General features: G+C 32.6%; 1 protein-coding gene across 1 annotated transcript in view; it reads right to left on the bottom strand.

Moving 5' to 3' along the window:
• Positions 1-242: 242 nt before the first annotated feature.
• The window catches only part of LOC111697021 (KH domain-containing, RNA-binding, signal transduction-associated protein 2), a 29,421-nt gene continuing 14,521 nt past the window's right edge, over positions 243-15,142 (bottom strand). Inside the window, exons 3-6 of the mRNA XM_023466888.1 lie at positions 2,268-2,392; positions 1,805-1,921; positions 1,275-1,340; positions 243-1,111 (exon numbers count right to left, since the gene is read on the bottom strand). Coding sequence (XP_023322656.1) covers positions 581-1,111; positions 1,275-1,340; positions 1,805-1,921; positions 2,268-2,392 — 839 coding nt within the window. The 3' untranslated portion in view covers positions 243-580. The remainder of the gene's footprint in view (positions 1,112-1,274; positions 1,341-1,804; positions 1,922-2,267; positions 2,393-15,142) is intronic.

Raw genomic sequence — 15,142 nt, 5'->3', positions numbered from 1 at the left:
ACACTCTTGTACAGAGCACTCTTGTACTTAGTGTTCTGTATAGTACACTCTTGTATAGAGCACTCTTGTACTTAGTGTTCTGTATAGTACACTCTTGTACACTCCTGTGGTTCGTATACTCGAATATATTGTTTTATTAGAACAAATTACAGTTTCTTGTTTCTCAATTAGTTTTATCTCAAGGGTAGAAACCTTTAAAGATAATTGTTCCCAGACTAATCAAGGACTAATCAGGAATCGTCTATGAATAAAATATTTATTATAACGTAACACGTCTGCCTGGTGTAAGAATACAATAAAACTATGTGCAGATCTTCTTCGACTTTAGATCGTAAAAAGTTTGGTCTTCAAATATAATAAATGGTGGAAGAATCTTGATGATTTATACAGCCGACAACATTTTGGAAATCCCAAGATTATGAAGTTAAAAGTGTAAAACTATTCTTAAAAAATTCACGACTGAAGACATTTTCATAATTTTACTTTATTTATTATAAATGTTTATATATTTGATGAGTATCGATACATAGTATAAGGGTTTGAGGGGAAGGGGGAGGGTGGGGGGTACACATAATTTACATTACTTCATCTTCTTCCAAACAGGCTGATCATATCCATCCCGATCTACGGATATTTCTAGATCCCTTTTCTGCCGATCCTTGGCATGCCCTGGTAGAATCCGATCTAAGATTGATTTAGTGGCGATCCCGACATGTAGATCCGCATCCCTAATCAGCTCTCGATCCTCTCCAGAATCCCTTTTGTGCCTGATCCTCTCCAGGATTGATTTACTCCGGGGATCGTATATTTTCCCGTTCTTGTCGGAGTGTGGAGACAAGGATTGGTTCTCCAGGGGCGGGGGGCTAGTGTTGGGGGAAGAGTGCATCACCGGAGAAGGTTCGGAGGTTGGAGAAGTGCTGACGTCAGACTCCTGACCACTGTCCTCCGTCCTTTCCTCCTGCTTGTCCTGCATCTTCTTCAGGATCTGTATCTCCTTCATCTGCCGCTGACGGATCTCATCGTTTCCGTCTGGGATCAAATATTTACGCACTTCGGTCAGAGCCAGGGCTAAGCGGGCATATGCTTCAGCAGGGGAAGCAAATGCTGTAACCTTAAACACATTAATAACTATAATAATGATAATAATAATAATAATAATAATATTGATGATAATAATAATAATAATAATAATAATAATAATAATTATTAATGATAATAATAATAATAATAATAATAATAATAATAATAATAATAATAATAATAATAATAATAACCTCGACATGAAGTTCCTCTTGAAGATGATTATGTTTAGGTTCCCCGGAAGCTCGAAGTTCTTCCTCCTGAGGAAAAAATCATCAAACAAATGTTTTAGCGTGATTTTAAATCTTATTGTTTTGAAAACATTCTCTACAGACTTCATCGTATAATGCATCTATTCAAAATGTGCAAAATGCATTTGTATTTTATTGACCTATTCCTAAATTAAAAACAAGCCCAAATAGAGAGAAATATTTCTAAAAAATGTTAAAATCTAAAGTAAAGAAGATAATTAAGAGGCCCCCCCCCCCATCGTTGAGAATAATGCAATTTTGTATATATCATATATATGTATATGTAAAACAAGAGAATTACCATTAAATTTGAAGATTTTGTAGTAATGGTTCTAAACGAAATTAAAGAATATTTGGTAGAACAAAGGTGCCTCGAGACTGAGAAAATATCACACGAATTTTAATCGACAGGATTTAATTTTAATCTTTAAATCTGGAATGGTTTGTTATGAAGGTTTAGAGAATGTATTTACATGCTGTTTATTTCTCATGGAGCCTCTGCCCAGAACCGCCATTTTGGTCATGGTGTCATCCTGGAGCTTCTTCAAAGAGTTCCCACGTGGGCCAAGCAGCTTACCCACAAAATTAAACTGAAACAAGATGGCGGCATTATTTACCCGCAGAACAGCAGAACAAGAAACCTTGTGGAGTGCTCAAGGCAGTTTTGTTTTCATGATATCTTTTAGGATTTTCCGATAATTTATACTCAACTTTTTATTTCAGTTTTCCCCGGGGAAATTTTCCTGCTCATAAAACTATGTAATTTCATTTTTTCCCAAGATTAAAATGAAAAAAAACTGCATCAAAAATATTGAATCTATAAATGATAAATATATATAAAATATCAATATTTGGATAATCCCAAAACATTTTTCATTTTTATATATTTAATGTTTGATGTGATATTTGCAAAAGTTGGAAATTAAAAAATCTTACCCTTGGATGTTCCTTGACTGGAACAAGAACACGAGCACTAACTCGAACTGGTTTCTCGTTGTAAACATCCAATAACCGGTTCTCCCTGCCCGGCGGTCTGCCCCCATTCTGAACTCGGCTGATTTCTAAATATTTGATAAATTCATTAGTTTGATAGATTTTAATCATATATTCTCTAGTAGTCATTAGTCATTCAACACTGTAGGTCAGAGGGTTCTAGAATGTTGAGAATAAAAAATAACAAAACTAAACAAATTTCTTTCTGATATTTCTCAGCTCATGTTCAAAAAGTTATATATTTTGAATTGTTTATCATACACTCAAGTTCCTATGTTAATCTTTTTTATGCACAATTCAGAAAGGAATTTAACATTCGTGAAAAAAATCCAAATTTTTGTGAACCTTTATTATTTCAAACCATAGACTATTTGATCTAAAAGAATCTATAGTTTAAAATATCACAAGTGTACGACACATTAAAAAATATGATCAGAATTTGTTGTGAGTGTTCATTTCCTTATAGATATCAAGAACATCGTTAATTAATTTCGGCAATTTCCTAATATACGATTTTTGGACACCCAACCCCCGCCCCCCATCCCCCTCCGATCAATTTTGTACTTGGATCTTATATGTAAGACATGGATAAGATTGACCATGTGGCGACAGCGGTCGGCCCCCTAGCCGCAGCGCTTTTAACCTAACTTAAACTAACCCTAATTTTATACTAATTTTGTTAAAAATTGTTGAAAAAGTGGTCATGTACAAAATTGATAGGAGGGGGGAGGGGGAGGGGGGCAAATAATATTTCTTCAAATAATTGTGTGTGTGTTTATTAGTCATGATTTGGTTTGAAGTTTTAATATTTCTTATTTTTCCTGTCTCCTTCCTTTAAACATAATAATCTTTTATTTTATTAATAGTTTATCATCTCAGGTCATCTGTAAACTTCCATTAATTTGATATTTAGAATTTGAAATATGTTTCTTTTGACAGTTTACAGTTGAGTAAAAAGATATTCAGCTCTATAATCTCTCTAGAGGAGGCTGATACATTTGGTGTGCTATCCCGTTTTGCCTTGTATAGTCCGTATGTGTACTGTAAAAAAAAAATTAATTATTGGGTAACCACTAACCAAGGTAGGTTACCAAGTAAAATGAGTGTTGTATGGTAACTGTAGTAACTGCTGGATAACAATTTTCACGTCAGGTCCCACACTTTACAAGGAACCAGATATCCATATATGTATCAAAGAAACTACCAAACCGCTTTAATTTAAAAATTAGGCTAAAAAGTAATTTTAACTATAGGTAACTAACAAACTAAGTAACTAATTAACTGGTTAACTACCTGACTGAGTAACTAGCTAACTGATTAACTAACCAACTGATTAACTAACTAACTGAGTAACTAACTAACTGAGTACCTAACAAACCGAGTAACTAATTAACTGAGTAAATAACTAACTAAGTAACTAACTAACTGATTTACTAAATAACAGTAACTAAATAACTGAGTAACTACCTAACTGAGTAACTAAATAGCTGAGTAACTAAACAACTGATCAACTAACTAACGGAGTAACTAACCAACTGATTAACTAACTGACTGAGTAGCTAACTAACTGAGTTACTAACTAACTGAATAACTAAATAACTGATTAACTAACCAACTGATTAACTAACTGACTGAGTAACTAACTAACTGAGTACCTAGCAAACTGGGTAACTAACTAACTGAGTAACTAACTAACTAAGTAACTAACTAATTGAGTAACTAACTAACTGATTAATGTTATTCGGTATGAGACGTCTTTAACAATTTTCTCCTTATAGACGCAACTGATAGAAGTAAGATTAGTAGCGATCGAAAGCGGTTTTTTATTGCATTAAGCCTATACCCCCTTTCATTTTTCGCGAACACTCCCTTAAGTAACTAACTAAATGAGTAACTAACTAACTAAGTAATAAACTAAATAACTGCAAACAAACTCTTAAATTATTTTTAAGTTTAAAAGTTTTGTGAAAGTAAATGCCAGATGGTCTTAAAAGAAAAAAGTGTTATCTTTTTTCTTGATTTAATTTACATTTTATCTGTTAGGGCGGCAAATTCCTGGAGTTGCAATGGAAAAATATTAAAAATATAAAATCTATGAAAGAGAACAATTCTACAGATTTCTCTTTTAAATCAACTCATCTTAATATTCCTTGACAGTTTCACCCGACCGTTTAATTCCCCCCCCCCCTTCTCCTGTTTACTCCCTCCCAACCCTCCCCCTTTCCATCTTATTCCCTCCAATCCCCCCCCTCATGCCTCCTAGTATTTCCTATGAAATTATGTCAAAATATTTAAGATTGCATTTTTAAACCTAATTTCTACATGAGACACTATGTCAAGCAAAAAGTTAATTTATTTCGAAAATGTTGTTTTCCAAAATTTTTTGAAATGCTTTTGTCTTTGATTAATATACTGGATACCAATTTACCAAATTTTTGTGTACTGGATAATTATTATTTATGTACAGGAAGTTCTTAATATTTATGTACTGCTAAGTCATGCACTGGATATATATATATAGGTTCTGGATATTTATGTACTAAATATTGATGGTCTAAGATATATATGTACTAGATATGCATGTCCTATAAATTGAATAAATGATAAAGCATGTTTGTATATATATATATATACATATCTGTATATCACGATACACTATTCTCGTTATGATAACATGTTTGTATATATATATCTGTATAATACGATACACTATTCTCGTTATGATCGCATGTTTGGATATATATATATCTGTATAATACGATACACTATTCTCGTCATGATAGCATGTTTGGATATATCTGTATATTACGATACACAATTCTCGTTATGATAGCATGTTTGTATATATATCTGTATAATACGATACACTATTCTCGTTATGATAGCATGTTTGTTTTAATATATATATCTGTATATTACGATACACTATTCTCGTTATGATAGCATGTTTGTATTAATATATATATCTGTAAATTACGATACACTATTCTCGTTATGATAGCATGTTTGTATATATATAGCTGTATAATACGATACACTATTCGCGTTATGATCACTCTTTCAATTTGGTATTATATATTAGGTTTGGTGACAGCTCACGATATGGAGGATAAATGTAAAGATGGATTACTGATTATTCTTGAGAGAAAACAGGGGGCGTATAATGGATCCCTCTCCCCGTCAGAAGGAGATATATCATAAACATAGCATGTGAATCTGATATTGCGTCTTAAGGGAGGCGGTTCGAGATGGAATAATAAAAAATGTATTTTATTTTTTTTAATTCATAGCGATTCGTGCCTTTCTAGTATTCTTCATAGTTCGAACGTTCTGGTGATTTTTTTAAATTATTTAATTAGCTAATTTTTCTTCTGTTTTCTTTTATTTAAGTTTTTATTTTTGTGGTTTAGATAAATTGAAAGTATACCTAAAACAGGAACTTGCATTGAAGTAGAAAAAAACCTTCAATATTTTTTTCTGATCTTTAATAGATTTGTTCAAAACGAAGACCGAAAACTCGCCGAAAATTCAATTTTTTTTCCCTTATCCATATTTCTTAGCATCCTCGTTTCTCATTTCGTAGACCGTAGTAGTGAGTAGTGAAATATTGGGTAGTGAGTAGTGAGTAGTGAGTAGTGAGTAGTGGGTAGTCAGTAGTGAGTAGTGAGAAGTGAGTAATGAGTAGTGAGTAGTGAGTAGTGGGTAGTGAGTAGTGACCATGAGGGACTGATTACAACTCCATGATAACTTTTTTAACAATAGTTTTTTTTAATTTAAATTTTTTTTTAACTCCATGATCATTAATTTCCCGGGTTTGATAGATTTTCATAAACATATCATGGAAGACTGCAACATGAAATAATTCAAATCTGTGTATTTTCCATATTTTGAATATATTTATATATTTGAAATAGATTTAGGAAAAGAAATATATATAAGTAAGCATGAATAATGAATTTACTATGTATAGTACATGATACAATCCATGGTATAGTACAATTCTTTAAAAACTCATCCTTTAGTTAAGTAAACCCTCGCCCCCCCCCCTTGTCCTAGATGCCCATGAAGACATTTAGTATGTGTTCTCAGGAGGAGGAGGGGGGCGGCAGTAATCCTCTTGCCCCACCCCGTCCCTCGAATGATGGATGCCAACTTGCTTTTTATTTTGAAATAATTTTACAACATAAGAGATTTTTGATTTGTTTAATTTGTTCAATAAAACAAAAGATTAAAATAAACCGGTAATTAAATTGATTCTACCTTTTCTAAACGATATGTTTAAAGGTAACTCTTGATTGATTGATATATATATAACTTTACTGAGAAGTTCCTCCCTCTTGTATAAAATACCCTCCTTTCCTATTATTGCTATTTTCATCCCCNCCCCCTCTCATCACCTCTATATACCCCGAGACCCCTTCCTCTCCTAATAGCATTTTCTCTCCTACCCCTTCCAACCGGCCTTTCTCTAGCCCTTCAAAAATCATTTCAAGTCACATATATTTGATGCTAATGGATTTGAAAATTTGAGAATTGTTTTAACAGAACGCAAACACCAATTTCTCTGGAAAACTGCTTCTGACGACTTAATCTTGCTTAACCGTTCATAATAAAACGGGATTCAGGATTCAGGATACAGGATACAGGATACAGAATACAAGATATAGGATGCAAGATACAGGGTATAGGAGACAGAATACAGGATACAGGATACAGGATACAAGATACGGGGTAAAGGAGACAGGATACAGGATACAGGATGAAACATAAGAGTATAGGAATTAACTAGAATGAAGGAGAAGGAAAACAGGATACAGAGAAAAAACAGCATTTAGTATAATGATGAACAGGGAGTATAAAGTGAAGGATAAATGAACAATTAAACAGGAGTAAGGATTAAGAGGGATAAATGAATAGCTGAAAAGTAAAGGATTATTAAGGATGAATGAACAGCTGAACAGGAGTAGATTAGGAAGAATGAATGAACATTTAAACAGGAGTAGATTAGGAAGAATGAATGAACATTTAAACAGGAGTAGATTAGGAAGGTCGAATGAACAGCTGAACAGGAGTAGATTAGGAAGGTCGAATGAACAGTTGAACAGGAGGAAATCATAAAGGATAAATGAACAGCTGAACAGGATGTATTATTTAAGGTATTGTCAAGACAACATTATCAAAGAAAAATAAATTCTTGAAATTTTAAGTAAAATTCCTGGATTCCGAAGGAGTATTCATGTATGGATGTATGCTTGCATTATCTTGTATTCTGATGTTTCTAGGATAAACTAATGTTTGTATTATCCTGTATTCTGATGTTTCTAGGATAAAGTAATGTTTGTATTATCCTGTATTCTGATGTTTCTAGGATAAACTAATGTTTGTATTATCCTGTATTCTGATGTTTCTAGGATAAACTGATTTTTGTATTATCCTGTATTCTGATGTTTCTAGGATAAACTGATGTTTGCATTATCCTGTATTCTGATGTTTCTAGGATAAACTAATGTTTGTATTATCCTGTATTCTGATGTTTCTAGGATAAACTATAAATGTTTGCATTATCTTGTATTCTGATGTTTCTAGGATAAACTGATGTTTGCATTATCTTGTATTCTGATGTTTCTAGGATAAATTAATGTTTGTATTATTCTGTATTCTGATGTTTGTAGGATAAACAAATGTTTGCATTATCTTGTATTCTGATGTTTCTAGGATAAACTAATGTTCGTGTTATCTTACCTACTGATGTGTCTAGGATAAACTGATAGAAACCAGGTCTACAGTATTTTATAGGTTTCAAGAGATGTTTATACAATTTATGTTTATATATTGATAGATTGATATTATCCAGATCTCAGGTTTATACAGTCAGGGAGAACAGGAGAGAGGTATAAAACAAAACGACTGAAGGAAAAGAAAACCAGGTAAAAGACACAATTAGTATGAAGTAAGCCTCTAGAAAGAAATGAAAACCAGGTAAAAGACACAATTAGTATGAAGTAAGCCTCTAGAAAGAAATGAAAACCAGGTAAAAGACGCAATTAGTATGAAGTAAGCCTCTATAAAGAAATGAAAACCAGGTAAAAGACGCAATTTGTATGAAGTAAGCCTCTATAAAGAAAAGAAAACCAGGTAAAAGACGCAATTAGTATGAAGTAAGCCTCTATAAAGAAAATAAAACCAGGAAAAAGACGCAATTAGTATGAAGTAAGCCTCTATAAAGAAAATAAAACCAGGTAAAAGACGCAATTAGTATGAAGTAAGCCTCTATAAAGATAAGAAAACCAGGAAAAAGACGCAATTAGTATGAAGTAAGCCTCTATAAAGATAAGAAAACCAGGTTAAAGACGCAATTAATATGAATTAAAAGAAAAGAAAAAAAGCATGTCCAATTCACAACGGTGTATTTTCAACCTTAATCCGATCAAGAATTTGGAAACATCGTAGTTTTTATTCATAAAAATCTACAATAGAAAATAATCAATTAAAACAAATATCGTTCAGATTTTGTACATTTTTGTAGAATTTTCAACAGTAACGTTGTGAATGAGATATACCCGCCCCTCTTTAAATGAAATGTAACTATACCTACAGTCCCTTGAAATGAAATGTGACTATGCCTACAGTTCCTTTAAATGAAATGTGACTATGCCTACAGTCCCTTTAAATGAAATGTGCATAGTTGAAATGTGACTATGCCTACAGTCCCTTTAAATGAAATGTGACTATGCCTACAGTCCATTTAAATAAAATGTGACTATGCCTACATTCCCTTTAAATGAAATGTGACTATGCCTACAGTCCCTTTAAATGAAATGTGACTATGCCTACAGTCCCTTTAAGTGAAATGTGACTATGCCTCGGTCCCTTTAAATGAAATGTGACTATGCCTACAGTCCCTTTAATGAAATGTGACTATGCCTACAGTCCCTTTAAATGAAATGTGACTATGCCTCGGTCCCTTTAAATGAAATGTTACTATTCCTACAGTTCCTTTAAATGAAATGTGACTATGCCTACAGTTCCTTTAAATGAAATGTGACTATGCCTACAGTTCCTTTAAATGAAATGTGACTATGCCTACAGTTCCTTTAAATGAAATGTGACTATGCCTACAGTCCCTTTAACTCTAAAGTCTATATTTCATGACTCTAGGTAGGTTAAGATGATATGAAGAAGAAATCTGTTATAGTTCAACTAGAAAGTAGAAAGTGGAATGTTAGAAAGGAAGACAGAGTTTATAAACAAACAAATCAACTTCTACAATGTTTGTCAAACAAAAACATGACTCGCTCATTACTACCGTCACACCAGCCCTATTCAGTTAGATTATGTGCATTATTGTTCTAGCTGCAGAGTAAAATGTACACACAGAATTTTCTTAACATAACTTAATTTTAAACATGTTTGCAATGCAATTTCTAGAGACCCATTGAGTTAATAAAAAGTTCGACTTTAAAGATGTCATATAGGTACTGCTCTTGCAATTTTAAGTGATCCTCCATTGATGGAGTTAAATTATATATCCATGTTTTTTTGTTTTATTTTTTAACTGTTTATTTATTTTCATTGGTGGGTTCCCTATTTTGTGGGTTCTTTATCCCGATAAAGGTTTTGAGAGAATTTGTTTAAAGTAAATTTTAAGCGAAATGACCATTAAAACTACATTTCCAGTCAAATAAAGTTATTACTTCTTTTTTTATTTTTGATTTTATTTCTATACATTTAATACATAGATGTATAATTTTAATGAAATGAATAAAATAAATATAATTTGTACACAATGCAACCCTTATCTAAGTTTCTATCCGCCCGCCCTAATGTATTCTTGTCTGCCTCTTGTGCTATCTTTCTGTTTATCTGTAACAAGTCTGTCTGAGAAAATGTCTGTCTATCTGTAACATCACTCCTGTATGCCGAGTCCATTAGCGCCTGATCCAATCAGAGTTCAGACATGTGTTTGTTGTCTATTCTGAACCAATAAAAATAGCATGGCGGTAACATATATCTTCCTATCTATCTCATTATTTAATAGGAGATATGAATCCTTCAATCGGCGCTATCAGTAAAAGGAAATATTTACTTCTACTGAAACTATGGTGAACAAGCCTGTCTAAGACAATGTCTGTCATCCGTAACAGGTCTCTCTGAGACAATGTCTGTCTATCTGTAACAATTCTGTCTGAGAAAATGTCCGTTTATCTGTAACAAAAGTCCGTCTGAGATAATATATGTCTATCTGGTATAGAGTTAGGGTAAGACAGTAACTGTCTATCTGTAACAAGTATATCGAAGAATATTTCAGTGTATGTTTTCCTTGTCTATCGTCTATATATGTTACCATGTTAATCTTTTTCACTTGTAGATTATAATTAGAATAAAATTATATACAATATGGAATATCACAAAATATGACTAACAAGGGATATGTAAGAAGGTTTCTCTCCGGTTTCCAATATTCATATTTTTACCCAGTTCAATTTTCTTAAAGATATTTGTTCCCCACATTAGTCCTAACAAGCTGAAGATGAGAAGGATCACTATCCCCCCCCCCCCCCCCCCCCTTCAGTTTCTCGGCCTCCGGTCCCAGTTCAGAATCCGATTCACAACGGTACCCTTAAAACGTTTATCCGATTAAAAATGTCGAAGATAATATCGTCTATCTAGCTTGAAAAGTGTTTAATAACTATTCGAGAAGTAATGCGCAGAGAACCCACAATTGTAAATAATCAGACAAAGCTTTTCAGGGTTACCGTTGTGAATCCGACATGCCACTCTAGAAATTGAGGGTCACTTGAAATTACTTTTACAGATATATTAATCAAGAAAACTTTATGTTCATAATAAGCTAATATTTTGATTTTGAAAGTCAATAAAGACTAAAATATTTTTGTTGAACGATACCTATCTTCAAAAATTGCTTCATATCCCTTTATTCCAATGTTTCCCCTGCATAATATATATATATATACGGTTAGATTTAACTATTTTAGAACTACTTCTTTGAATATTTGTTATATGCCTGAATTTTACGGTTCTGCCTCATTTCCAGGCCATTTCTATACTCTCTGCAGTTTATGCCTTTTCTCAAAGAAAATATGCAGGCAGTAGGCAGTTGAATGTTGTTTGTGTTATTTGCTAATAACACATTTAGCTTCATTTTCAGTTGTTTAGAATTAAAGCAGGGTTGTAAAAATATATTTTTTTTCCTGCTGGAGATGGAAACTGATAGGTTAACTAAACCTCTTCGTAATCTTATCTAAATCGTTTCTCACCCATAACTGACCAATGAGAACCCTAAACCATTAATCCTAACCAAATGTCTCAAGCACTCCTATATATGAAGATCTGAACGGGTTTAAGGCCATACATTGATTTGAGTCATTTAACTAACTATGTATAGGCTTCAGCGACTAAACTCAATATTTATAACAAAAACTTTTAAATCGGGGTTTCAGCGCCTTTAATCGTAAAAGTCCTAAATCATGGAATCTATCTTGTCCAAGGAAAGTTAATTCAGAGGTGTACGCATCTTTTGTACTGCAGTCTAATGTCTCTGGCCGGGCGGTAATGTAAACACAAGACGGATGTCGAAGCCTGACATGGGATCCATCTTTTATATAAAAAATCAATGAATTATTCTTGTTTCCAAATTTCCGCCCAGACAGAACTGATTTCAATATGTACGCAGAGTATACGCAACTGCAATTAACTTTCCTTGCATTATAACCTTGATCTTGTCTATCCCTGTTATATATAAAGAATGCAACGTCCCTCTCCACTATTTCTACGGTGAGTGTACTGCAGATCACTGCAGTACACTCAACGAAAGATTAGTTTTTAGTGACGTCAAAGTTAAGATACAAATGTCCGGCTCTTTGAATTCTAAATTGATCTTTTTAAATATTTTGCTAAAATTAAAATCTCTTAAGTTTCTGTCTCTGAACAAATACACTAATTAACGAGAATGAAAAATATAATAAAAGACGATGGATGACTTGACGCAAACAAACAAATAAATCAACTTTATTTTATTACTTCAGAAACTGGCAAATTTCAAATGTTAAAAAGATGTTTTAATATTTCGTTCATTTGTACAAAACATCTATATAAACATTCTCTCATGTATATAAGTTTGAATATTTATATGTTAGCTTTAGCTGGCCAAACGGCTGGTCCGAATAGGCATAATATTTTTTTTTGGAAACCCATGGGTGCCCGGGGAGTAACAAGCCTAAAAAAATGTCGGACTTTTTTAATCAAAGATAATAGTGGTAACTTTTAAATTAAAAATTGATTATTGTAACTACTTTATCTCGAGTTAAAAATCATAAAGCAGTTTTTAATTATTTATTGTTCAAGAAAAGATTAAAGTCTGGCGTCCTTTTCTATTCAAATCATAAAGCAGTAGATAGTACAGGGTTACCCACAAAGGATGAGACTTCAGAGACGATCGTACGGAACTTCTTTAGTCCGGTTTCTTGTATTCAGGGTTCCTTGTAAGCCAAACTAGCTTTCTTCTGTGCTTATTCGTTCAAAATACTTAATTGGATGCAGAAACCAAAAATCAAGCTTCAAGTCGTCATATTTTTCAAGTTTTGGGTCGTCTTTACATTCTCAGGGTAACCATGTAGATACAGTGCTCAAATTAAGTCATTACAGCAATATAAAAAATGCCTAATTAGACTTGTAAAAGGCATTTGATAAACTGTGATACTCCTTATAAGTTGACATGTTCATACTGCTATTCAATTAACGGGACTGTAAGCGTAATATTTGATAAACTGTGATACTCCTTATAAGTTGACATGTTCATACTGCTATTCAATTAACGGGACTGTAAGCGTAATTTTCAGTGAACCTTTCAAGCAAACATGACAATGCCCGATTCACAACGGTACCCTTAAAAGCTTTGTCTGATTAAGTATGAATTAGACATTAATGTTATAATTAGTTTGCAAAACTATGAACATATACAGAGCGTCCCATATCATATTAGATTATCTCTAATCTTTAACGACAAAATAAACCCTTAATACTCGAAAACCTTATCATTTTCCGCAAGAAAATTCTTATATAAGCCTTATGTTATTTTTCAAATTGATTTATTCTAATTAAATTTTCTTATTAGTCCCGAAAATCGCAATTTAGACCCGTTGACGGTCTAATATGATGTGGGAAACCCTGTATAATTAATACTTGATCAGAAAAAGCTTTTTAAGGGTCACTCAATTCAATTTAAAATGCGTATGCCCTATAACTGTATGCATTTTTAAAGTAACAATACGAGAGATATTGTTGATTTACTTTCTTTAAAATAACAATTTTTAATTTACAAAATTATGAATATTGTACATCTAGATATATATTATATATTATATATCCCTAACCGTCAAACGTCCTAACTTCGCGGTTCTACATTCGGAATCTGATAAAAGATCAAAGTAGGAGAGAAGTGACATCTTCCCCTAACTTCAATACACAGATTTTAATCCGCAAAATTAATATTTTTTCTTTTTTCCCCAAATTTTAAGATATTTTAAACATTCACTTCTTGCTTGCTACACTGATTTCATTTCAAATGAAAAAAGGTATGAAAGGAATTGAGTCTTCGCCACAAACTCATATTTTCTAATTCATATATATTTGCAACCGGATGGTGTAAACCTTTGATATTTCAAACTTAGATTATTTGATCTGACCCAATGCATAGTTTGAAATATCTACAGAGGTCTACGTCATTGGGTTGCAAAGATATAGGGATTAGAAAATCAGAGTTTGTTGCAAAGACTCAATTTCTTTTGTCGTAACAATACGATTGTCAGCTAATATTTTCAATATATTTTTTTAACTTCCTGAAGAAATTTTCAGTCTTGCCACAAACTCTGATTTTCTAATCCCTTTATCGACTTTGCATTGTAGGCCTTAGATAATTCAAACTATAAATAATTATGTTAGATCCCTTAATCTAAGTTTGAAGTATTACAGGTTTACACCATCAGGTTGTAAAGATACTAAAATAAGAAAATTTGGGTTTGTGGCAAAGACTCAATTCCTTTTGGCATAAAATGTCGGCACTTTCAAACTGAATAGGTATTTAAAGCGCTAAAAGAGCTTAAAGTCGTACTGATGGTAAAATGTAATGTTTTGTTATAATCAATTATTAACTGCTCATTACAGCAACAAAAAAGCAACTAATTAAATCTATTTATCTTTTATTTTCCTAATAATATTAGTATAACCCAACTCTGTCTTGAAACTAAACTTTAAGTTACCAAATCAACTTATAAAACCAAGCTAAGGACTGAGATTACTGCTTTAAATATAAAAACACTGCATAGGAAAATTTAAGTTGGAAACTAACGTTTTTTTCTCTTTTTACACAGAACACATTCTTACTAGTAAAACAAAAGTGTTGAAATATAACTCGTGGTCTGTGTCAGAGATTAAAGATTTCCGGTTTCGTTCTCTAAACTGAACATTTCTACATTTTATAAACATTACTTTTTCCATTCGCTTTAAACTGAACATTTCTACATTTTATAAACATTATTTTTTCCATTCGCTTAGTTTAGGGTTTTGTATCATTAATAGAATTCATACGTTTTTATAACTCTACGTTTTCATTAATTTTTACTTATAGGCTACACGTCACACAGCCCCCACTCCCTGTATACGCCCCGCCCTCGTCTCTGCCCCCCCCCCTGAAATGTTTTGCGGGATCCAATTTACTCCCTGGCTTGCTAGTTCTATTCCCCGGTGTTTCTATATATACTTGACAGAATCCTACTTAACCACGTTTATTTAACATTTCA

Source organism: Eurytemora carolleeae, unplaced genomic scaffold, assembly GCF_000591075.1.
Source record: "Eurytemora carolleeae unplaced genomic scaffold, Eaff_2.0 scaffold276, whole genome shotgun sequence".
Taxonomy (NCBI): Eukaryota; Metazoa; Arthropoda; class Copepoda; order Calanoida; family Temoridae; genus Eurytemora; species Eurytemora carolleeae.
The sequence above is the reverse complement of the archived record's forward strand: the minus strand, read 5'-3'. Positions and strand labels throughout refer to the sequence as shown.